This window comes from Capra hircus, chromosome 14, assembly GCF_001704415.2.
Source record: "Capra hircus breed San Clemente chromosome 14, ASM170441v1, whole genome shotgun sequence".
NCBI classification, from domain to species: Eukaryota; Metazoa; Chordata; class Mammalia; order Artiodactyla; family Bovidae; genus Capra; species Capra hircus.
Window position 1 is genome coordinate 16,062,811 of NC_030821.1, and position 25,220 is coordinate 16,088,030.

The window sequence follows — 25,220 nt, forward strand, 5'->3', positions numbered from 1 at the left end:
ATATGAATCCACAGACAACAGTATTCCAGCCAAACTGCATAAACCGAAAACAATCATGAGGAAACATCAGACAAGCTGGAACTGAGACACCTACAAAATAAATGGCTTATTTTCTGGAAAAAAAAAATCAAGGTCACGGAAGACAATGGCTGAAAAACTAGTTTGCTTTAGTTCGCAGTCCATGGGGTCGCAAAGAGTCCGACAAGACTGAGCGACTGAAGAACGAACTCCTGGGTTGGACACTTGACCACAGTTGAATAAGGAGTGGATTAAATAGTATCTTCTCAACGTTAAACTTCCCCGTGGTAACAGTCCTGAAGTTATGTAAGAAGCCTGTCATCACAAATCCAGTCACCAATCAATAGCCACTGGCCACCATCGCCTCCTCCCTTCCCCAGCTATTTAGGGATGACAGACGTGAGCCCTCCCAAGCCCTTCGCCCCCTCTCCCCAAACTCTGCATCTTTATCCCTGCTTCTGAGGCAACTTTCCTCTCTGCCTTTACCGCCTTCTCCACCTTCGCCCTACCTGGCTCCTTTCTTGTCTCTGTCCTCTTCTGCGTCCCCGCTGTCCCCTCCCTGGCACCTTCTCCCCACGAGCGGCTCGCCTCCCTCTCCAGGTGCGCGCCCCCACCCAGCGCTCCGCTGCGCGCTTGCGCTCTGCAGCGCAGGAGCCAGCCGCTCGGAGTTGAAGGAATTTGTGCCGCGTGAGCGTTTCGCGCGGGATCCCGGGTCAGACTCCCCAGCCCGCGCGGTCGCCGCGCTCGCCCTCCGGGCGCCCTCCTGCCCGCGATGGGCTGCTCCAGCAGCGCCCTCAACAAGGCCGGCGACGGCAACAGGCTTCGCAATGGTGAGCAGGGGACCCGGCCCCACCGCCAACCCGCCCGCGCCCTGGGGCTTGGGTGGGTTTGCTCCCCCGGGGTCCCACGGGTGTGACTCGTGCCCACCCCGCCGGGCAGGGGGCGGCTCCTCCAAAAGGATGCGAGTGAGACCCAGAGCGGCGCTGCCGTGGCCCAGGATGCGTGCGCTCCGCTGCCCACGGTGCCCCACGCGGGAGGGAGCCCAGGCGTGGGGAGACCCTGCTGCCCGTGGCAGCGCGGGGAGTTGGTCTTAAGTCCCTAACGCGGTCAGCCACCGCGCTCTGTTAAACAGATGCAGAATTTCCTGTCCTTCAGTGTACAAGATTTCAGATTGCTGTGCAGATGGGCATTTACTCAGCGCACAGGTTCCTGAATTTTTAAAGAGGTCAGATGCACTGTCCACCATCCTTGGATTAAGTATTTCTCGATGAATACGAGTGTGATGAAAAGTGGTCCTCACTGAAACTTACGTAAAAATACACCACACGCTTCTGACTGTCTCTATACAATAGCCAGGTGCTTGGCTAGGTGCTGAAGATGCAAAGACCCTACTCCTGGGGTCTGGGATGGGGGTGGGGAGGAAGACGGACATCAAACAAGGTGAACAGGTGATTGCCATAGTTTCTGACAGTGATAAGTGCTGTGAAAAGAATGAAAGATGAATGAACCAGAGAATGTCTGGGTTTTATAGCAGCTTCACGTCTTAGATTTTGAGTGGCTGTTGCTTTGAACAAAGCTCTGAAGGTTAAGCACATTCCTTCAGGTTAATTTACAGTCTTCTTCAAAGCTGACTTTATGAGAAATTCTACACAACGGTTAATTCCTTTTCACAAGTTTTCTTTTAGTACCTTGTGTTAGTCCAATAACATGTCTTTCTGATTTTGTAGTAGGGAGCGCCCAGGCTTTTCAAGAATGCTCTTTCAAAGCTCAGACACTGTGTCTAGTCAGAAATAGGCATTGTTACAGTCATTTTTGTGGTGTGTAATAATTTATTTTTAATTTCATAGACAACAGAAAGCAATAGAAATGTGGAAGTAGGCAAAATATTTAAAGCCCTGTATAAAAGTGATTCCAAACCCTTGGTGAACTGACAACAATGTGAAGAGATGGAAAAAATCCATTTCTAATGTACAGGGCTTGCTAACCTTTCTCCTACAAATGATGAACACTTCTGTCCTCAAAACCTGCTCTCTGGAGGCCAGAGCAGGGAATAATTTCTTTGATGTTTTATGAAATCAGATGGATTCTGTTTTTTTGCATTCCATTCCATGATCAGTCCTTGTTGGTTTCAGTATGAAAAACTGATGCTTCAGGAAGATATGCTTTGGTTTCTCTTATCCCCCAGCCACACCCCCAGATATCCTAGGAATTTAAAAAGCAGAGCACTAAATCATCATTGTAGATTTGTTTAAATGATAAAAACTTGTAGGGAATGTTACTCTTGGGGAGGGGCAAAATGTTCAGTGGCTGGAAGGGTTTTTTAATCCTCTTAGAAAATAATGAATAACCTTATTTTAATAAACATTTTATCACCAATATAAATAACTATCCACATGAGTCACACTGTTTCATTTTTTTTATTCATGCTTTCATTGCAGTTCTAAGTTTTCACGGATGTTGTTCTGAAAGAAATGTTAAAACAACTGACAACCAGCTTTTGTGCGTAGAAAATTAATTAATAAATTGCTTGATGCACATATTGAATCAATCAACAGGTGTATTTTGCATCTGATCCTCAGACAGTATTCCCTTGTAATTGGATACTATTGTATGTTCATCGACTTTTCAACCCCATGGACTTGGAGGCCCCATAAATAATTCATTCCTGTTTCTGTAGCTCAAAACTTCTTTAAATTCTGTATACAACCCAAAGCCTGTGCGTATGTGCTTTTAGATTAAAATAGTACAAGTTTATTAAATGTCTGGCACATGCATTTACTCACTGTGCCCCCAGTGCTTAACAATGCTTGGCACATGATTGTTGAATGATTATGTTTACAACAATGCTTTAACTAAGTTTTATGATTGTTCCCATTTTACAGAGAAGAGTAATTTGCCCAGCTTCTGGGGCTCCTTGAGAGTCAGAGCTGAGCTTTGAACTCAAGTACTCTGATTCCATAATTTGACTTCTTATCTGTTCTTTTCCTCCTTAAATCTGTTTGTGACAACTTGATTTAAACCTCTTTTTGTCTTACATTATTCTGGATCCCCATTAGGTATATGGTCATTCACTGTGCAAACAACAAAAGAAACACATGAAAGTATAATCGAGTATCTACTATGTAAATTTAATATTATAATAGAGTTTATTATAATCCCTAAATGAAATATGTAATAAATATAATATTCACCTAGCATACTAGCATGAGTAAAATATTTATTTATCCCTAAATAAGAATCAGTGAAATATGAAGTTATATTTGCTTCTAAGTTTAAACTAGGAATATTTAGAGGACATGTAGCTTTAGAGGTATTTTTAACATTAATATAGAGAAGTTTCCAGTGGCCTCCCATAAGGATACAGATAATCTTCATATCATAAGAGATTCTTTTAAAATTCACAATATCATGAGTTAAAGCTGTGTGGGTGTGTTAGTTTCTCAGTCATGTCCAACTCTTTGCAACCCATGGACTGTAGCCCACCAGGCTCCTCTGTTCATGAAATTGGCCAGGCAAGAATACTGAAGTGGGTAGCCATTCTCTTCTCCAAGGGGATCTTCCTAACCCAGGGACTGAACCTGGGTCTCGTATGTTGCAGCACATTCTTTATTGTCTGAGCCACCAGGGAAGCTACCATGAGTTAAAGCTATTGCCGCCGCCGCCAAGTCGCTTCAGTCGTATCTGACTCTGTGTGACCCCATAGACAGCAGCCCACCAGGCTCCCCCGTCCCTGGGATTCTCCAGGCAAGAACACTGGAGTGGGTTGCCATTTCCTTCTCCAATGCATCAAAGTGAAAAGTGAAAGTGAAGTCGCTCAGTCATGTCCGACTCTTTGAGACCCCATGGACTGCAGCCCACCAGGCTCCTCCATCCATGGGATTTTCCAGGCGAGAGTACTGGAGTGGGATGCCATTGCCTTCTCCAGAGTTAAAGCTAAAACATATCAAATCGGCTGCAGACTTGTATCTGTGTTTGGATAGTTCTGCTTAACAGTTTTCTGTAACTGGTTTAAGAACTATTATATATAAGGTAGTATTAACCTGGAAGCAGCAGAATCATAAAATAATGAGTTGGACTAGATTACCTCTGAGATCACTTACAGCTCGATAATTCTATAACACTAAAATATGGAGGCACTTATTTTCTGGGCTCCAATGAATCAGATAGTTACTGCTGGTTAGGTAGCTCTTAGGCTGAATAGGAATAACCCATTCTGTTGATCACGTGGAGATGTTTGCTGTGATGCATGAGATAACAAATCCCCCTGAGCTGCTTTTCATCACCTGCAAAGATGACTCCCTAGGAAAAGAGATGGTTGGGGGGGGAGGGGACGGGGTTGGAGGGGCAGTATGGAGACTGGCTCTGATGTAAATAATTACCCACTGCTACTCAAAGTGCAGAACACTACTACTACTTACGTGGTAGTCATCACACATAGATTTTTACTGAATGCCCTGAAATGGGTGAGGAAAGAGGACTTTCTTTCCAAAAGGACAACTAGACAGATTGAGTTTGGAATTTCTTGTGTTCATGGAAGCATGTTCTACATATTAGAACAATTTTTTTTCTGTTTAGTGCCCCAGGAGCTTATGAATCTGAACACAAAGGTTTTGATGACTTCACAGGCGTTAATGGAACTCAAAAGTTTCCAGGCCTTTGGCATCGAACCTTCCTCCCCATGCTGCTAGCCCTCTGCTTCTCAGTGTAATTACTGTCCCCACTCTTTCCTGATAAAAATGCCACCCATTTCTTGCAGACTTCTTCCAGAGGTTTTATAGCTTAAACACCAATGCTGCTTCTGCTGCTGCTAAGTCGCTTCAGTCGTGTCCAACTCTGTGCGACCCCATAGATGGCAGCCCACCAGGCTCCTCTGTCCCTGGGATTCTCCAAGCAAGAACACTGGAGTGGGTTGCCATTTCCTTCTCCAAAACACCAATGTGGACAGAGTAAATAGATGGTAATTATTGACGAATTCATTGCTAGGTTCATGTGTACATTTCCACTGACAGCTGTAATCGTGTGTTTGTTCTTATCTGAACTCTCACTAGCTGCTTGGAGTCCACTGCCTAGATAATAAATAGGATGAGGCTTGAATTTCACAGTTATGTGAATTGACCTTTGTGCAGCAGAAATACCTTTAGTTATCAACCAGTATTTTCACACAGTGATATTTCAGTCCTGAATACTTCTCCTTTGTAATTGAAGAACGAAAATCATAATGTTAAAGTAAGTGTTAGAGGCTTTTCTTGCATAGAGTATTATATAAATGGGATTTCTTTGGTTCAAGTGCAGAGTCTCTGGACAGAGTTGTATGTCTTTGTGTTGCCTCTAAAGCTTGACATAGCATGCTTGGTAAGTCTTTGGGTGGGCCTGATTACATACAGCTAATTGTAATGGAATAGTCATAAAACTGAAAACATGTGAAAAATCCACCTCCCACCCCAGCCTCACCATCTGCTCAGTAAAATCACATCTATAGATAAAAATTTTTATTAGGTTTTTTTTTATTAGGTTTTTTAAAAAAAATATATTCGTCCAAAGTTTCTTTATGGATTTCAAATATTATTTCCCTCTCCCATCTTTATTCATAAAATGTGGTGTTTATACCCACTATTATTCTTCACTTAATTTCTTTCACCTAAAAATATGGAGCTCTTTCTATAATCTCTCTGTAATACAGAGAACTTCTTTCTCTTTTTTTTTTACCCTTGGTTAAGAATCCACTGTGTAATTTATTTAACCAAACCCCCAGTGAGGGACATTTGATTTGTTTCCAGCAAATGAGGCTGCAGTGAATTCCTTTACACATACATCATTTTGAAAGTGCACAAGCGTAACTGTAAGGCCATTTCCCAAAAAGTGGCATTGCTAGGTCAAAGGGCATGCACATTTCTAATTTTGAGAGCTAACTACCTCAGTGCCTTCATAAGGGTTATACCAAATGACACTCTCATCACCAACACATCTTTTTCTAAAATTAAAGTCTTTTGATGTTTAGTACAGTTGCATCAAAACATGCCATGGAGCAGAAATCAGGAGACGAGGTAGGAGCACCCACTTGGTTCCAGATACTTGAGCCTGTATTCTCGTGTAATCCTCATAAGAACCTTAGTTTCACTGAATTCAGCTAGAAAATTGCAGCCTAGGGTGGATAAGTAACTTGCCCAAGGTCTCAGAGCTAGTGAATGATGGATCTTGTTCTTTTCACAAACTCCAGTCCCATCTGGGTCCAGGCCCGGTTCTGTTAGAACTCATCATGTAGCTGTCAACATAGAAGACATGCAATCCACATTGAGGGGGTGGCTGGGTGAATGGATGGACTGACAGAGATGGGGATTCAGGGAGATGAGAGTGCTCCTGAGAGAAGCAGAGGGAGGGTAGGCACCAGGCCCCGCAGAATAGCAAAGACTGGAAGGTAACATTGGTCCAGCTGGACTTGAGAAGACAGGGTCGGGTTGTGAAGGGACTCCTAGGTCATGCAGAAAAAGACCAACACAGCAAAACAAAGCTTTCTTGTGTTCTCTGAAATCATACTTCTGCAAGGTTGCCACACATCCCAGCTCACCTGTACACTTTCACTTTTGTGTTAATGTTTTACAACAAGTTTAAAATAAAAACTTAGTACTTGAAAGGCTCACCAAAACTGATAAATAAAACATTGAACTTCGCCAGGATTTGAATCCCAGTGTATATAAATGTAGGTAGCCCAGGTAATGATTTTGTTTTTTTAAAGCTAAATATCTGAATATAACTCTCCAATTGAGTGTTAATGTCAGGAAAGTACCATGAGACTTCAGAAGCTTCCTTACTTCCCTGGAGCTGTTACTGTTGTTCACATTCCTTAAACCCTTCCTTGGGAATTGCCCTCTGGCCCTAGACTTGATTCTTTTGTGTATATTCTGGGGTGTCAGAGCTGTGTCCTTTAAGGATGAAGATTGGGAGGGAAGCCCCCCCCCCCCCCCCCCCCCCCCGCCAAACCCAAATTAAAAAACCTCAGATCATTTTAAATAGCTAAAATGCCATGGGCATTACACTTTATGAAAGTGGGTGAAATAAGCCAGGCAATGCTAGCGTGCTCAGAAACAAGGGGGGTCATGGGAGATAGAGAAAAGGGCAGTCAGTGCCATGGGGTCAGGTTCAGCTGACACCATTTTCTTCCCCATGGAAGGGCCCAGGGGGCTCTGGGGTCCTCGGGGTAACTGGGCCGGGCTCTGGTGAGGTGCTGAGTGGGTGCTGACAACCCGGGAGGGATGACCCTCTTTTCTTAGATGTCACACTTGACCGTCCTTGCAGCCCCTCCTCCAGCCTGGTTTTTCAAATAAGACAAAAGACCCTGCCTGAGGTCTGATAACATGCTCTTTATTCATACCAAATACTTCTTGACTTTCAAATCTGTATGATTTTACTTGCTTTGAGACCATCAGATTGTATTATGTCTGTTTAGATAAATTCAGTTCAGTCGCTCAGTTGTGTCCAACACTTTGCGACCCCATGGACTGCAGCACGCCAGGCCTCCCTGTCCATTACCAACTCCCAGAGTTTACCCAAAGTCATGTCCATTGAGTCAGTGATGCCATCCAACCATCTCATCCTCTGTTGTCCCCTTTCTCCTCCCACCTTCAGTCTTTCCCAGCATCAGGGTCTTTTCAAATGAGTTAGTTCTTCCAATCAGGTGGCCAAAGTATTGGAGTTTCAGTTTCAGCATCAGTCCTTCCAATGAATATTCAGGACTGATCTCCTTTAGGATGGACTGGTTGGATCTCCTTGCAGTCCAAGGGACTCTCAAGAGTCTTCTCCAACACCACAGTTCAAAATCATCAATTCTTCAGCAGCTTTCTTTATGGTCCAACTAACACATCCATACATGACTATTTAGATAAGAGACATGTCCAAATGAGCATTAAGTAGGAAAGTCAAGATATAAAAAGATGCAAGAAGCATCATGACACGTCTGCCCTATCTATCTACTTTCCAGGTCACCAGAAGTCAAATTTCATTTACATACGATTTACTCAAAGGCCATGCCAGTATAATTCAGAGTAGACATCAGGATAGCACCAGTTATCATCATCTAAGACAGATAAGTACAAAATGAACTTGACTTCGTAGGATAAGGTGACTCTCGGTCAAGAAACTGCTCAACAAGCCTCTTCTATGACCAGAGCTCTCTGCCTCAGCCAGCTCCGTTGTGGCTGTTCCAGGTCCCCCCATGCCAGGCCCCTGGGAGATCAGTGATAGACCTGCCTCCTGTCCACTGAAAGAAAGGCTATCTGCTTCCTTCCCTTACAGGCATAAGGATGTACCATCAAATCAAGTATTTATTTATTTTTGTCTGTCAATTAATTTTCTGCTCCCTTCACCAGGACACTCATTTCAAGGACATACTGTTACAAGCCTGTAATGTATTTGTCTTCATACTCAGTGAAAAAGCCCTTTCTGCTCTCCCCAACAAGCAGCTTTTCTTTCAAACGTAGTCCTAAAGGGCCCTGCAGGATGAGAGAGTTCCAATCTTCGCAGACCACCTTGCTTCGTTGCCTTCTCAGCCTTGCCTGGCTACTGCTGCTCTGGTCTGTCTTTGGTGATTGAAATACATCTTTGTCCCCTGTGTTGTGTGTGTGAGTGCTTCCCAGCCCGTGAGCATGGGATCCAGTGTGCCAGCCTTCCTCCCGGCCTCTCGGGCCACAGGGCAGGGTCCAGACGGCCCGAACCCTCTCAGTGTAGCTTCGTCTACTGCTCTGTGTGTGGCACAAATACCCTATTCCGTGTGTGCCGTGACATCAAAGAGATGGGAGGCCCTGGGCTAGGCATTCAACTGCTCTGTCAATTTCGCTCATAGTTTTTCTTCCCGAGAGAGAGCTCCTGCCTTCACTGTCCCGGTGAGGACCTCTGTTGCAATGTCCTCCCCAGTTGCTCTCCTCGCTTCCTTCTCCCTGTCATCGGTAATGATAAGGAACGTTTTCCCCCCTACTTATTCTAACCTTTTTCATGTCCCTAAAACTGATAGGAACCGCATAATTTCTTTTGGCTAATTTCCTTTTCCTTTGTTTGCCCTGGAGCAGCCCCTACAGACTAGATACTTATGAGAGGCTGTGATCACCTTTGGGGGCTTCCCTGATAGCTGGTTTGATTCCTAGGTGGGGAAGATCCCCTGGAGAAGGGATAGGCTACCCACTCCAGGATTCTTGGGCTTCCCTTGTGGCTCAGCTGGCAAAGAATCCACCTGCAATGCGGGAGACCTGGGTTCGATCCCCAGGTTGGGAAGATCCCCTGAAGATGGGAAAGGCTACCCACTCCAGGATTCTGGCCTAGAGAATTCCATGGACTATACCCACGGGGTCACAGAGTCGGACACAACTGAGCGACTTAGTGTGTATGTGTGTGAAAGAGGTTTAGAGTGGAGGGCACACATGAGAGAGAAAATTTCAGCATGCTAAGAGACAGTATAGAGTTCCAATTTAAAATGTGGGTCTGAAGTGAGACTGGGTTCAAATCTGGTTCAGGATATCAGAGGGTCATTTATTAGTTGTATGACACTGGGCCACTCAACCTCTTTATGCCTCAGTGATGTCATCTGTAAAATGAGATTAACAATTAGTTCCTATTTCCTCATTTGTTCTGAGGAATAAATGAGTTAATATGTATAATGTACCTGGAATGTAGTCTAAGTATTGCCTGTAGCAGGGGGTTGGCAAAGTGGCCTGTTGGCCAAACTCACCCACTACCTGTTCTTATTTTAATACCAATGTTTAAAAATTTATTAAGCTGCACCAGGTCTTAGTTGCAGCATGTGAGACCTAGTCCCCAGAACAGGGACCAAACCTAGACCCCCTACATTGGAAGTGCAGAGTCTTAGCCACTGGACCAAGAGGGAAGTTCCCCCACGACCTTTTTTTTTGGTAAATAAAGTTTTTTGGGAACACAGACATGCCCATTGATTTACATATCATCTAAGACTGCTTTCTCAATGTGATGACAGGTGATAGAGTTGAGTAGTTGCAATAATGACCCTTGTGGCTCAGTGGTAAAGAATCTGCCTGCAATGTAGGAGCTGCCGGAGACTTGGGTTTGATCCCTGCTAGGGGAATATCCCCTGGAAGAGGGCATGGCAACCCACTCCAATATTCTTGCCTGGTGAATCCCATGGACAGAGGAGCCTGCTGGGCTACAGTCCATAGGGTCTCAAAGAGTTGGACACAACTGAAGTGACTTAGCATACACACATGCAAATAATGACCCCATACCTGGCAAAGCTGAAAATATTTGCTCTCTGTCCCTTTATAGAAAAAAAATTCTGACCCCTGGCTTGGAATATCATCTAATAAGTCCTTAATAAAGATGATCTCTCATTGATATCAATTTTAGTAAATCTCAATTTTTCTTTATTGCTTTTCCTAGATAACAATTTGATTTTTTTTCCCCTCAAGATCAAGGTCTAGATCTCTAAATGTTTTGAGTTCCTGAATTTTTTTTTCCTTTCTGGTAAATTTGTTAAAGGAAAGTGTCACAAATACTGTTAGTAATAGCATTAATGGTACCAAAATATTCAAAAATCATAAAAATGGTTATCCAGATGGCAAAAGTTTTATGAAACAGTTTTTCTAAGGCTCCTAGAACTTATTTTACTTGCTTTTTGTGTTTTCCTACTACAATTTTAAAAAAATAGATGATTTTAGAATAGTTTTAGATTTACAGGAAAATTATGATGATAGTATAGAAAGTCCCACATCTACTTCACCCTATTATTCCCATCTTATATTAGTAGGGTGGCTTTGTCACAAACAATGAACCAAGCTTGATACATTATTATTAACCAAAGTCTACACTTTATTTGGGCTTTCCGGGAGGTTCAGACAGTAAAGAATCCACCTGCAATGCAGGAGACCCGAGTTCAGTCCTTGGGTCGAGAAGATCCCTGGAGAAGGGAATGGCTACCCACTCCAGTATTCTTGCCTGGGAAATCCCATGGACACAGGAGCCTGGCGGGCTACAGTCAGTGTGTCACAGAGAGTCGGACATGACCGAGTGAGCGAGCACGCACGCATGCTTTTAGATTTCCTTAGTCCTTCTCGCATGTCCTATTTCTGTTCTGGGTTCCATCGCCTGCATTGCTTTTGGTTGTCACCGTCATGTCTTCTCACACTCCTCTTGACTGTGACATTGTCTCAGGCGTTTTGATGACCTTGACAATTTTGAGGAGGTCCGGTCAGCTACTTTGTAGACTGTCCCTCAGTTGATACTTGTCTGATGTTTCTCTTGTGATAAACTGGGATTATGGGTTTGGGGAAGGGAAAGAGCAGAGGTATAGGACCCTTCTCATCATATCGTATCAGGGGTATGTTCTCAACATGACTAACCACTGCCTCCTAAATTTCTCTGATACTCTTTTTGGGGACTCTGAGCCTTGAAGAAGTGGAGAGTAGATGTTTGTTTTATACTCTAGTCTTATTGAAATCTTCCAGTTTAATTGTTTCTATGATTCTTGTTTCAACCTGCTTCTTCCTGGGTCCAAGCCTTTTCAATGCTCTGCTTAAAAAGAGAAGCTCATTCAATTTAGGTTTCAAGTGTCTGGGCCAGAAGCCCAGTGCTGGCCTCAAAGTGCCTAGGCTGGGGAGAGGAAGACTTCTGCGTTGTTACAAGTGACTTTTCATTCTGGGAAACAAAGCCCCTCAGTTCCCTTAATATGATCAGTACTGACCGTGTCAGTCATGCAAAGTCATCTGAATTGTATATGGATCCCTAGCCCGAGATCCCTAACCCAAGAGACGAGTAACAGTAGTCAGCTGAAAGGCCTGGGCTCCCAGTCCTGCTTGGTCTGCCCCCTGCTCTTTCTAGAACTGGACACTCTCAGGGTGTGCTAACCACCAAGACTTGAGGTCCAGATGTCTGAGGTAATTGACTGCTCTGTTGCAAAATTTAAGTTTCCATCCCAGCCACGGACTCACTAACTGAATACTTCCTTCTCGAGCGCAGACCCCTGCTCTTGGCCGCTGATGCCCTTGTACATCCCAGGTTGACACCCTGATGGAGTCAGACATGGACTCAGTGGCTGAGCTGGGAGTACGGCCACCACTGTGAGCATCAGTGGAGCCCCTTGGTCACTGCCCTTAGAGGGCAAGGCACAGCAAGTGTAAACCTTCATTTCAGATGGGAAATTAGAAGACCTCTTTGTCCTGACCTAGCTGAGATGGAGGCTTACCAAACCCGCCCAGCTCTGTGGTGTGAGGAAGCGTGAGAGAAGTCTTGCTCCCCGGTGTGGAGCTCTCTTAGACCAGCTCTGACCCTTGCTTCACTGTTGAATCAGCTTGCTCACCTCATCTTCTGTGCTGCCCATGACATGCTAGCGTGAGGACAGAGACCAGGCCCGATGTCTGAAGCTGGGCAGCAATGCCAATGGCTCTGGGGTTGGGCCTGTGAATCAGCACTGAAACAAAACCCCAGAACCTCCCATGAAACACTGATGGTACAGGTTCCGGGGCCACAGTTTGCCTGAAAGCACGTAAATCTTCAAGGTAGAATCCCACTTCCTTGGGCTCACATCTGAGACTCTGCCGCCTCTAACTGGGTGCTCTTCCTAGATAAAGGTTCTTAGTCTCTCAGTGTCATAGTTCCTCTGCTGTATAATGGAGATAATAATGACTTACTTTGTGGAGTTATTGTGAAGGTTGAATGAGATGATCCCTGTAAAGCTCTAGGCACCGTACCTCAGTAAATGTTAGCCACTCTGGTTTCTAGTGAAGCATCATGGGTGTGACCCACTTAGCTTGGTGAAGGGTCACGGTGTGTGAATATCAGAGAGATAATCTTCACTTTGTCTCTCTTCTTCCTTGTTCATTGAGATGTCTTTGATTTTTTAGACTGCATTTCTGCCCAGACATTGGATCCCCATGTGCCAGTAATGACCGTCGATCAATGAAACTAGCCTTTTTAAGTGCAACTACTGCTGATATTTTTTAATGTGATGTTTAATGCAACATCTTTTTTGAAATAAGATAAGAGTTCATCTTATAGGAGTCTAGAGGAAACCAAAGACAATGAAACTGGAAAGTCGTACCTGAAGGAGGAGACTATTCATCATGGCTTGAGGACTGGCTCTGCAGCTCTTAAATGTCAGCCTCTCCCCTAGGCGAAAGCCCCTCACCTCATCTCCGTGTGTACTTATCAAATATTCCAGTAATATCTTTCCAACTGCATGTTCTTGTTTCTCTGTACTTAAATTTCAAAATTAGATTTACCTTCAGACTTTAACGCATTTACCTCGTGATGTCAAAACTAGTTTTAGATACGTCAATTCAGGTAGTACTACTAAAAAATGAAGAGTGGTTTGTCTGACCTTTATTTGCCCTCTGTAGGGTTTTTTTGGCAAATGGTTTCATACTCCAGTTACATGGGATGTAACTCTTCAAAATGAGTGCGTTTTTAAAAAATTTTAATTTATTTATGTATTGTCTGTGCTGGATCTTAGTTGTGGCCCACGGGATCTTCAATCTTCATTGCCGCATGCAGGATCTTTAGTTACTGCGTGTGGGATCTTTAGTTTCTGCATGTAAACTCTTAGTTGTGGCATGTGGGGTCTAGTTCCCTGACCAGGGATGGAACCTAGGCCCCCTGCAGTGGGAGCTCTGAGTCTTAGCCACGGGACCACCAGGGAAGTCCCAAAATGGGTGCCTTTTTAAATATCTATTGACTGATAGAACACACCCTTGGGGATTAGCATTTGTGCCGTGGCACACAGGGTCAGTATCTTTACATACTTTGCTGAGGGAAAAGGGCAGAAACATGGAGTATAGCCCCACTGTTAGCTACAGAAGAATTTGTTGGATGGATGGCGAAATGATGGAATGGAATTGAGGAGAAAGCAAAGAAAGAACATGAGAAGTTGAGTTGGACTCTTACTTTAGAGTAGATTCATGCTGCGTCCCTGGTTCCCAAAACTCAGAAGCTACCAGAACCTAGAAATGGTGGCAGCAAGGGAAAATATGAGGATCCCGCTTTTACTGATTCTCTAGAAAACTCAGCAGACCATCCAGTGAGATCTTTGGGATGGTTGATATGTTCTAGCCACGGAATAGGAAATATTGACCTCAAGTTTTTCTCTTTGCTGGGTAGAAACTTCATTCTTGATTAGAGTAATGAAAGGAGTAGAAAAGCTTCCACCATAATGTGAATTTCAGGTATGTTAGCTCTGGTTCTAATCCCTTCTGTAATATTGCCTAGTATTTAATTTCTTTGTGTGCCTATCACAACGGTGCTTGCAACAAGGGTTCTGTTAGTTCAGCTGTCACAACAAATTTGTGCATGGATCAACTTACAACAGAATCAAAAGAGATAATGAGCACCAAAGAATTACGCCCAGAGCAGTGTATGATTTGATAAAATGTAGGGTTCAGAAAACAGACATATCCTTAAACAACTTTGGATGTGGAAACAATGCATCTGTCCACAATACTTATTACATAATAATACAGATTAGGCATAGAATGTCTCCTGTTTGTGAACAAAAGATGTAGAACCTTCTACCTACAGGAGGCATATTGCTGCTGCTGCTGCTAAGTCGCTTCAGTCGTGTCCGGCTCTGTGCGACCCCATAGACAGAAACCAGCCAGGCTCCCCTGTCCCTGGGATTCTCCAGGCAAAATTACTGGAGTGGGTTGCCATTTCCTTCTCCAATGCATGAAAGTGAAAAGTCAAAGTGAAGTCACTCAGTCACAAAACCGTGTGGATGGAGCATGGAGATCCTTACATAAGAGATTGTGCCTAGGTACCAAGTTGTGTTTAATAAGGGAATGGATATTATTTGAATTTCCCTGCAGACAAGGAAGTCTAGGATGACAAGGACCAGGTCTTCCTTGTTAACTGCTGTAACCCTTGTGCTTAGCCCAGAGCTGGCATATAGTAGGCGCTTCAATAAATGAAATCAAAGCCAGCAAACAGAATGAAGCATATTTATTTATATAGCTCAGTTGGTAAAGAATCCACCTGCAATGCAGAAGACCCCGATTCAATTCCTGGGTCGGGAAGATCTGCTGGAGAAGGGATAGGCTACGCACTCCAGTATTCTTGGGCTTCCTTGAGGTTCAGCTGGTAAAGAATCTGCCTGCAATGCGGGAGACCTGGGTTTGACCCCTGGGTAAGGAAGATCCCCTGGAGAAGGGAAAGGCTACCCACTCCAGTATTCTGGCCTGGAGAATTCCATGGCCTGTATAGTCCATGAGGTCTCAAAGAGTCGGACACAACTGAGCAACTAAGCACAGACACATTTATATAAAAGCTAACATTGGCTTTTATTGATACCAGTCAACTCCAGTCAAATCATGGCTGACGCAAATACTACTCCATTATCTGTCAACAATCTGATTTAAAACTTACCATGGTAACAACAGAATTTTATAGGTCAACAGTGACAGCTTTATAGTGTTTAGGGGATTGTTTATCCGAGCTCTTTAATGTTGCAGTTCATTCTTTCTGTTGCAGAATTATCTTTAATTGATTGCCATCAGTAGCCCACAGAGGACCTTTATGAGATTAGAAAAAGCTGCCCTTCCCACCCCTGAGGTCTGCACCCTTGCCAGTGCACACGGCTGGGGTTCAGGCCTCCCTTGCCCCTTCAGCAGGACACCCCCATGCAGTGAGAAACCTGCAGAGCCATTTGCTTCATCCCTTGTTTACTGAGTACCTTCTCATGTCTCATACCACGTTGGGTAATGACACATATAACCCCTCAGAATTATCAATTATCCTGACAGTCCTGAAAGGCAAAGATCACATAAGGAAACTGAGGTCCGGAGAGTTTGAATTGCATGGTTAAGTAAATGATGGGTCAGGATCACACTCAACAGCAGAACAGTCTGGAACCCCCGGCTCCAGCTGAAGAGGATGATTAGATCCAAAACATGTCCGTCGTCAGCAGCTGGGGATAAAAACCTTCCTAAGGATAAGAAAGGGAGTGCGGTGGTCAACACTGTCTTTTTTGTGGCATTCTCTGAGAGTTGGTTTGAAACAAGCATTTGTTTTCCAGCCCCTTTCACTTACCTACTCTGATCTTCTGTCCTTTCTGAATAGGCTCAGAGAAAGGTAGTAGGATTAGGATGAATGTAATGACCTTCCCTTTCTTTGTGTGCGCCAGGACCTCTTCCGTGCTGGGGCTGTCACGTGAAGTGTAACGCTCACGATGGCTGACTTGACTGATGCTCAGGGGGCACCAGACACTGTGCTAGTGGCTTTCCAGGTGTTAACTCATGTAATCTGCACAACAGTTCAGCTGCCCCTCTTCCCACTCTACAGGTGATGAAACTGAGGCACAAAGAGGCTGAGCAAAGCTAGTAAGTGGAAGAACCAGGATTCAGACATTAAGAGGTGTCATTTTCAGGGTCATAAGGTATCTGTCCTCCCTTTAGAGCAGCTTATTCTCTTCCGTCATGTAGGAAAAAAAACTATTGAGTGATTAGTGAGAGATCATTACCTCCAAAATACATTTATTTCAAAATTCAGGGTGCAGTTAACCAACAGGAATCACCAAATGAGTGTGTCACTACACATTCAGCATTTTCTCTAGTTTTCGGTGATCACTTTGAAAATGTTTTAGCTTTGGGGGGCAAGCCCCCAAAGTATTAGAGACAGTGACTTCTTTGTAATATTTCTCAGCTCGGTTGACTATTTTCAGGTTGCTATATAAGATTATTATATGTCAAGGACATTTTCCTACTTCAGGTCTGCCATTAAGATTAGGAAAAGTACATAAGAATGAAAATTCATACTGTAACCATGGGTATAAATGTTCTGATTATGGAAGAAATTGATAGATCCCTTGGACACCTAAGACACCATTTGTGGATAAATTTTCACAAAGCATTTGTTTTTTTTTGAGAAAAAAAATCTTGACTTATCCTGATAGCCCAAGTTCATGTCCATTGAATCAGTGATGCCCTCCAACCATCCCATCCTCTGCCTCCCTCTTCTCCTTTTGCCTTCAATCTTTCCCCACACTGGGGTCTTTTCCAGTGGGTCGGCTGTTCGGTGCTACTCAATGGACATGAATTTGGGTAAACTCTGGGAGATAGTGAGGGACAGGGAAGCCTCATGTGCTGCAGTCCATGGTGTCACAAAGAATCACATGACTTAGCGACTGAACAACAACAATCCTGATAGCACAATATATGTTTCAAAACATGAAGTTGAGTGGTATGATTTGGGTGTGTCAACACATTATTTTCCCCACAGCTTTCTGTTCTAGAAAAATGATGACATTAGAGTGCACCCACAGCTGGCACTGCTGGCTGAAAGTCATTCGTCTCATTTAACTGACAGTGCTGATCACTGTAATAACTGTTTTCCCAGAAAATATAATTTGGAAGACATTTGTGATTAGTATAATAGTACATTTCCTTGTCAGTTCCCTAAGGCAACCATCACCAAAACATCCTTTGTGTGGCATCTAAATGAATTGTCTCGTCATAACGAATTTCTTTATAGACCTGAGAAATCACTTTTGTTAAATTGCCTTCTCCGCTGTTAATTTGAAGGCTCCATGCATGATGAGGCCAGAGTAGGGGGAGTGAAGGATAGCCCTCCTCCCAGCTTTGTCCCATGGACCCCCAGGCCCACAGCCTGTGCCCTGTGTCTCACAAAATCCTCCCTAGACTGTGCTTTTCCAGCTTCATGTCTAATCCCTCTCCATGGGGGGATCCACACACATTCTCAGCGATAGGCTGGGAGACTGTTTGAGGTGAGTAAATGTATTAGAAAGAGAAACAATTGGCAGTGAGTTGAACTCATGAGAATACATAAACTAAGGAAGTAAAGAACCATGACAGTTACTAACTCAGGGAAAAACAAAAAATTGAATAGCTGACTACCTAGCTCAATTCTTCATTGCAGACATATTTATTATATGTACATATAACTGAATATCAATATAATCTAAATTAAAACATGATTACTATTTTATATCAATACTAATGTGCAATTTCTGAATGGAGGCGAGGGGAAAAAATGTTTTTCATAGTGGGAATTCACTGAAATAGCCAAACTAAAAAACAAAGAAGTAGCAATTCTCTTAGAAATATAGGGGGGGAAATCCCTCCAAAAACAGCTAAAAGAATGAAAATATTTAACCCTAGAGAAGGGGAAATGGGAGAGGAGACCTGAGTCTTAGTTGTATATCTTAACTTACATTAGATAAGCAGATAACTCTTTAAACTATGTACCTGTATAACTTAGGTCAGGGGTAACCTAGGAAAGAAAGGAAGAAAAAATATTTTGGGGGGAAAAAAGAAGAGGAAATATATCATCTAGAGGCCCATTTTAACATGCTGGCTTATTTTCTTCAAATATCTCCCTTTCTATTTTTCTTGTTTATCCCTTCCAATGATCAACACTGTTGTAATTGTACTAGATATAAAATTGATAGCTAACTTATTGAACATTTAATTGCAAAACAGGCCTTGTGGTAGTACACATTTTCTATGCATTATTTTACCTGATAATCCAGCTAGAAGTGCTGATTTTTAGCTTATTATATAATCATTATCTTATTTTAGCATATGGTCAGCGTAATCACCCTTTTTCATGGTACAATAATATTCTACCTAATGGATTATTGATCTTTCTCCTAAATTATTAGACTTTTAAATTGTTTCCCCAGTATTTTGAAAGAATACTGGGCTGATACACTTTCCCCAAAGCATATTACTGATATTTTTGTTTTTAGGATGAATTTCCAGAAGCAGGATCACTGGGTCAAAGGGTGTAAGCATGTTGCCATGCTGCTTTCTTAGACTGTTCAGAGAACATTTCTGCCTTCATTGTTGAATGTCATATGATGCCTCATGCAACTATGACACAGGTGGGAGAAACAGATTCACTGCCATTTTACAGACATGATTACTGGGAACCAAGTTCCCAAGGTTACACAACTGGAGGAAGAGCCAGAAATGCAGGGGGAAAAAAAATGCATTCTACCCAGCTCTCTCTTGAGCTCTCTCCCAATTGCCCCTCCCCCCAAATGAACTGTGCCTGCTACTTTCTCTCCCAGACATCTCAGTCTTTATATAGTAGAGCTTCTCTGGCATGGGGCCTTTTCCATTCATTGAGGGCCATTCTGCTTTCAGTTCAGTTCAGTTCAGTTGCTCAGTCGTGTCTGACTCTTTGTGACCCCCTGGACTGCAGCACACCAGGCTTCCCTGTCCATCACCACCTCCTGGAGCCTACTCAAACTCATGTCCATTGCGTCGGTGATGCCATCCAACCATCTCATCCTCTGTCCTTCCTTTCTCCTCCCGCCTTCAATCTTTCCCAGCATGAGGGTCTTTTCCAATGAGTCGGTTCTTCACATCAGGTGGCCAAAGTACTGGGAGTTCTAGCTTCAGCATTAGTCCTTCCAATGAGTATTCAGGTATGATTTCCTTTAGGATTGACTGGTTGGCTCTCCTTGCAGTCCAAGGGACTCTTAAGAATCTTCTCCAACACCATGGTTCAAAACCATCAATTCTTTAGCTCTCAGCTTTCTTTATAGTCCAACTCTCACATCCATATATGACTGCTAGAAAAACCATAGCTTTGACTAGACAGACCTTTGTTGGCAAAGTAACGTCTCTGCTTTTTAGTATTCTGTCTTGGATGGTCCTTCTACTTTAAGCAGAAGATAAGACCTCTCTAGCAGCCCAAGGGCCACTACTTAGGCTGTGAAATCTTAGCCTAAGGAAGACAAAGGGCAGGACAGAGGAAAGAGTGTGAGGAAACAAAATATACTAAATTAGAATATGGGACAGGAGCCACAAGCAGGTGCACAAGGAACAAACAGGGGAAAAGAATGTGATTTTGAAGGATTTCATGTTTAAGATGAGGGATTTGAGCTGAAAACAATAGAGAGACTTGACTTGTGGTGTGTTAAGGGCATAGTATAGCCTCTCTGTATTCGATTCTACCCGAGACTTTCTTGAACCGTTAAACCTGCTTCTTCATAGCAATACACTTTCTCAGGATGCTGCTGCCGCCAAGTTGCTTCAGTCGTGTCCGACTTTGTGCAACCCAATAGACAGCAGCCCACCAGGCTCCCCGTCCCTGGGATTCTCCAGGCAAGAACACTGGAGTGGGTTACCATTTCCTTCTCCAATGCGTGAAAGTGAAAAGTGAAAGTGAAGTCATTCAGTCATGTCTGACTCTTCGCGACCCCATGGACTGCAGCCTACCAAGCTCCTCCATCCATGGGATTGTCCAGGCAGGAGTACTGGAGTGGGGTGCCATTGCCTTCTCCATTCTCAGGATAGAAACTGAATAATAATTTGTATTTTTCTTTTCAAATGAATAATAAAAAGTAACTTCAAATATCTATTTTTCAGCCACAGAAGAAAGTGAGTCCTGCTTTGTCCAGCCAAAACCACGTGCACTGGGAAGAGAATCTACTTTGGGTGGCAAAGTACAAAAGGAAAGCCTTCCTCCATTAGACAAGCTCAAGATCTCAGCCGCGTCCACAGCTAATGGTGTTCAGTCCCTCCCTGAACAGCCCCTGGCAAAGGAGACTGCAGACCCACCAGGAGCCACAGAGGAAACTCAGCCTCTGCAGGGACCGAAGGGGTCTGAGCCACCTCAGCCAGGTGGCAAAGATGGTGCTCCAGGAGCAGAAGGAAAGGAGGAGGATGCGGAAGCGGTGACAGAGGCTCCGCCTTTGAAAGGAAGTGCTGAGACTGAACCTTTAGGAGCGGAAGCCGAGAATCAGCCTTTGATAACAGCGGGAGAGAGGGACTCTCCTGGAGCAGTGGAAGGTACTGAGGATCCACAAGCTGCCGGAGAGATGACGCCTCTAGGAACAGCTGAGAGAGTTCCTCTGGAAACAGCCAGAGAGCCAGGATCTCAAGAAGCTGGAGGAAAGGGTGAACAGTCCCAACTCCCAGAGACAGTTCCCAAGGAGACAGAATCTCCGGAGATGTTGGAAGGCAGTCAGCCTGTGGAAACAGCTGAGACGCAGCACCTTCAAGAAACAGTTGGAGAAGATGAGCAGTCCCAACTTGTAGAAACAGTTCCCAAAGAGAATGCATCTCTGGAAGTGTCGGACGGAAGTCAGTCTGTGGAAGCCGAGAGAAAAAAGCAACTTCAGGAGACGCTGGGGAAAGATGAGCAGCCCCAGCTTCGAGAGACGATTCCCAGAGAGCATGGCGGACCGGAAGTGTCAGACGGAAGTCAGTCTGTGGGAGCCGAGGAAGAGAAGCAACCTCAGGAAACGCTGGGGAAAGATGAGCAGCCCCAGCTTCGAGAGACGATTCCCAGAGAGCATGGCGGACTGGAAGTGTCAGACGGAAGTCAGTCTGTGGGAGCCGAGGAAGAGAAGCAACCTCAGGAAACGCTGGGGAAAGATGAGCAGCCCCAGCTTCGAGAGACGATTCCCAAAGAGCATGGCGGACCGGAAGTGTTGGACTCAAGTCGGTGTGTGGAGACAGCTGTAAAGGCTGATTCACTCCATAAAACTGCGGAAGGTCCTGGGAACATGCAGAAGCTCCAACCTGAAAGAACAGTTGAAAGCATGGAACATCTGGTGGAAATGGCCAGGAAAATTCACACTAACGAAGAGGACCAACACATTGAAGGTAAAAGTCATGCTGTCAGATCAGGTTGTTTAGATGTGCTCCGTAAGAGATCATCTCTGGGGCGTGGGGGAGGCTGACACACAGCTCCCCTATCCCGGAGTCTCTCAGTGGTTGAAGTTCCCATGACCCAAACTAAAAAAGCTTCCAGACTTGAACAACAGGCACTTGGCTTTCCAGCAAAAGTTTTCTAAAGCATAGTCTTTAGAAAAGTATCTAGATTTTTAACCTAGTTTCATTGTTAAATGAAATGGGATACTGAAGGAATGTTAAAATTTCTGAAATTTTCCAACTTCACTCTTCATCAGGCCCCATGTATAGTATGAGGATCCAAAGTAAAGATGGTCAGTGGAGGAACTGACTTTTTAAAAATATATAATTTTATTTATTTATTTTTGGTTGCGCTGGGTCTTTGTTGTGTGTGGGCTTTCTCTAGCTGCGGCAAGCGGAGGCTACTCTCTATACTTGCAGTGCGCAGGCTTCTCTCACTGTAGTGGCTTCCCTTGTTGCGGAGCAGACTCTAGGTGAGTTGGCTTCAGTGCTATGGCCCGTGGGTGTAGTTGCTCCGTGGCATGTGGTATCTTCCCAGATCGGGGATCAAACCAGTGTTCCCTGTATTGCAAGGGGGACTCCTAACCACTGAACCACTAGGGAAGCCCAGGAACTGACTTTTTAATGAAAGAACACACGAATAATGCCTCTTAAGAGTGTCATTTTCATCTTTGCAATCTTACCTTTAGAAATTACTGTCAATCTCCCCTTGTCCTCCTCCTTTGTTTATGAGAAGACTAGAGAAATGTACTATGTCTTAGCAAATGGTATTTTTAAAACATGTACATTACCTGTATTAAAAAAATGGAATCTATACTGTTCTTTATTGGAGTTAAAATTAAAAAATTCTTCTGGGGCAGGATTTACATTTTGGTAAATTGTAACTTCATCTTACAGTAGAATTAAGTGAAACATTCGTCAGTCTATTTCTTAATTCTTTCACTCGTTAATGCAGCAGTTTTTGAGTGTCTAATCATTTGCTTGGTGCCCAGTGCAGGAGTAAGGGATAGTCCCTGTCCTCAAGGGTCTCGCAGTCTAGTGGGGAGAAGGCAGAATTTAAACAAAATACCACAATCTATTGAGGTAAATGCTTTAATGAAGGTGTATACAAATGCTCTGGAAATCAGAATGCAGAAGCAAGTAAAAGCGTATATTTGTTATACAGGCTTGGCACACTCAAGTCTTTGGGGCCTAGGATGATGGCAGTGGGTGAATTGAGGGGCACATGTAATGTTGTGGGGAGCCCCAGGGACCTTGGTGAACAGGAGCACAATCCTATCAAAAGAGGCAGCTGCTTCTTGGCTCCATTCAAAACATAGGGGCCAGTGTTGCCTGAACTGACTTCTTAGGGAAACGTTTGTATTTGCAATACCTGGACTTTTAAATGTTTCAGCTCGTTAAAAGTTTGATGATTATTTTCTTTAAACACCAGAATGACCAAACAAGACAAGTTTCTGGACATCCCTAGACCATATTTTGAACTTTCTATTTGTAATGTGTTCTGCCATCACTTCCTGGGTAATTCCTCATCCTGATTTTATATAAGAGAGTGCCAAGACTCAGAAATGGTAAGTGACATCGGCCCTCTGAGGATCTCAGAGACCCAGGGCGATTGCCTTTCTTGACATTCCTAGAGAAACCTACTGTTTAGACTTAAAGAGCAAGAGCTGCCCCTGTTGGAAACCAGGTATGAGGCACTTGGTTGTTAATACTAAATAAGTATCTCTTAATATCCCCTTTGGTTAATTTTCCAGGTGAGACAGGAGAAACAGTTGAAACAGAGATGGAGAGTGAGAAAGTTGGTGAAGCAGCTGAAACAAAAGAAGAAGAAACAGGAGAAGTCATGGATCTTTCAGCAGCCACACAGATAGGTCAGGATGGAAGGGTGAAGGGACACAGCATGTTATAACAGAGAAGACAGAAAACTGCAGTGAAGTTGTGGTTACAGCTGGTATCTTTCAACATCGACATGCTTTATACCAGGAAAATGTGGTTATCATGTTCTTCATTACATTGTTCCATAGAACTGCTAAGCTATAAATGGTTTTCTTTGCTACTTAGAATTCAGAACTACAGTAGCCAGAGCCGGTACTGACTAGAGTATATGTTCATTTAAGAGTGTGAGGGCATTTTCTTAATTGTGGCAATGGGTCCATTCAGTGTAGAACAGTGAGACCCTAAAAGAAAACATACACCTTTAAGTATAGGTGACTGGAGAAAGGAGTTAAGTAAAAAATTTTAGGCAGCTCATGATAATGAAATCATACAGAATTAGGATGGAATAAGAATGATCAACAACAATGGGGCAACTTATATCTAGTATTTCTTTCCTATCACAGAATTTAAAGCATGTATGTGAGGTGTTTCAATTGGTGTTATTCCCTTAACTGACATTAAAGGTATTTTAAATTGACATTTAAATATATTTCAGAGGCAACAAACAGCAAGAATTAAAAAGTAGATTTTTGACTATGTGGAATCTATTCCTTGGGCTCTATTTTTTTTTTAAGATTACTTTGATTTAATATTAGGCTTTAGAGGTGGGAAAGAGCTAAAAAAAATCAAGATTTAAAAACCATTTACAATATTTCATTAATGTTAAAATGATATAGAAAGTCACCTATCAAGAATTCCTCCAAAATTGCCGCGGGATTTTGGTAAATTATTATCTGTGATTATATGTGAATAAGAATAATGATAGCAATCTTTTTCACCAGTGAGTGCCTTGTGCTTATGAATATCAGGATAGAATTATATTCTGGACACATTTAGTATCTTTATCTTATTTGTAAATATATAGTTTAAAGATAACTTCTTAGATGAATTAACTAGACTCTTTTACTTTAGCTTCTGTATTAAACTATGAAGATGATATAATTAATTTTAAGAACATAGAATAGAGGGGAGAATTATCTTTACTCTGATTTTAATGTTTTTATGTTCCTGACTTTAAAGAGTTGAATTGAGGTAGGTAACAAGGGGAGTTACTTAAGTAGATGACCTCATCCTGTCTGCAAGATAAAGAAGCTGGATTGTGATTTTATTGAGAAGGACTATTTTATGTGTCTTTGAATTCATGCATTTTACTCTGTTAATGGAAAAGACGGGTGCTTTCATGAAAATGATAGGTGCTTGATAAATATTTGTTAAATCAATAAGTGAATAACAAGTACCAAGGGTTCCCATTTATACTTAACATTAAAAAAGTATTTAAAATATGGATTTGTGTGATTCTAATGTTTTCATTCCAAAGCCGGTCAAGCTTAGTAACACTATATATTTGGTGTAGTTCCAAAACTAGCAATAATTTGGGGTCAGAAAGTTAAATAACTCAGAACTGATATAACATCTCTTAGGCTACATTTTGTCATCCAAAGGTGTTTTTCCTGACCTAAAGATATCTTTGTACAGGCATTTAGTAAGTAGAAAATGTCAGAGCTTAGTGTAAAATATGAATGATCACCTTAGAAAGTGATTGTACTTTGTATCAAGTACTGAAATAGTAGGATTCAATTGCTTATTGTATGGATTTTGTTTTTAATCTCTAGCATATGTTAAAGAGATCTATTCAGAACT

General features: G+C 43.0%; 1 protein-coding gene across 1 annotated transcript; it reads left to right on the forward strand.

The window, feature by feature from the left end:
* Positions 679-23,992, forward strand: ERICH5 (glutamate rich 5). Its single transcript, XM_018058274.1, has 3 exons — positions 679-848; positions 20,355-21,596; positions 23,399-23,992. Exons 1-3 carry the CDS (start codon positions 791-793, stop codon positions 23,551-23,553), a joined length of 1,455 nt encoding a protein of 484 aa, XP_017913763.1. The 5' UTR covers positions 679-790; the 3' UTR covers positions 23,554-23,992.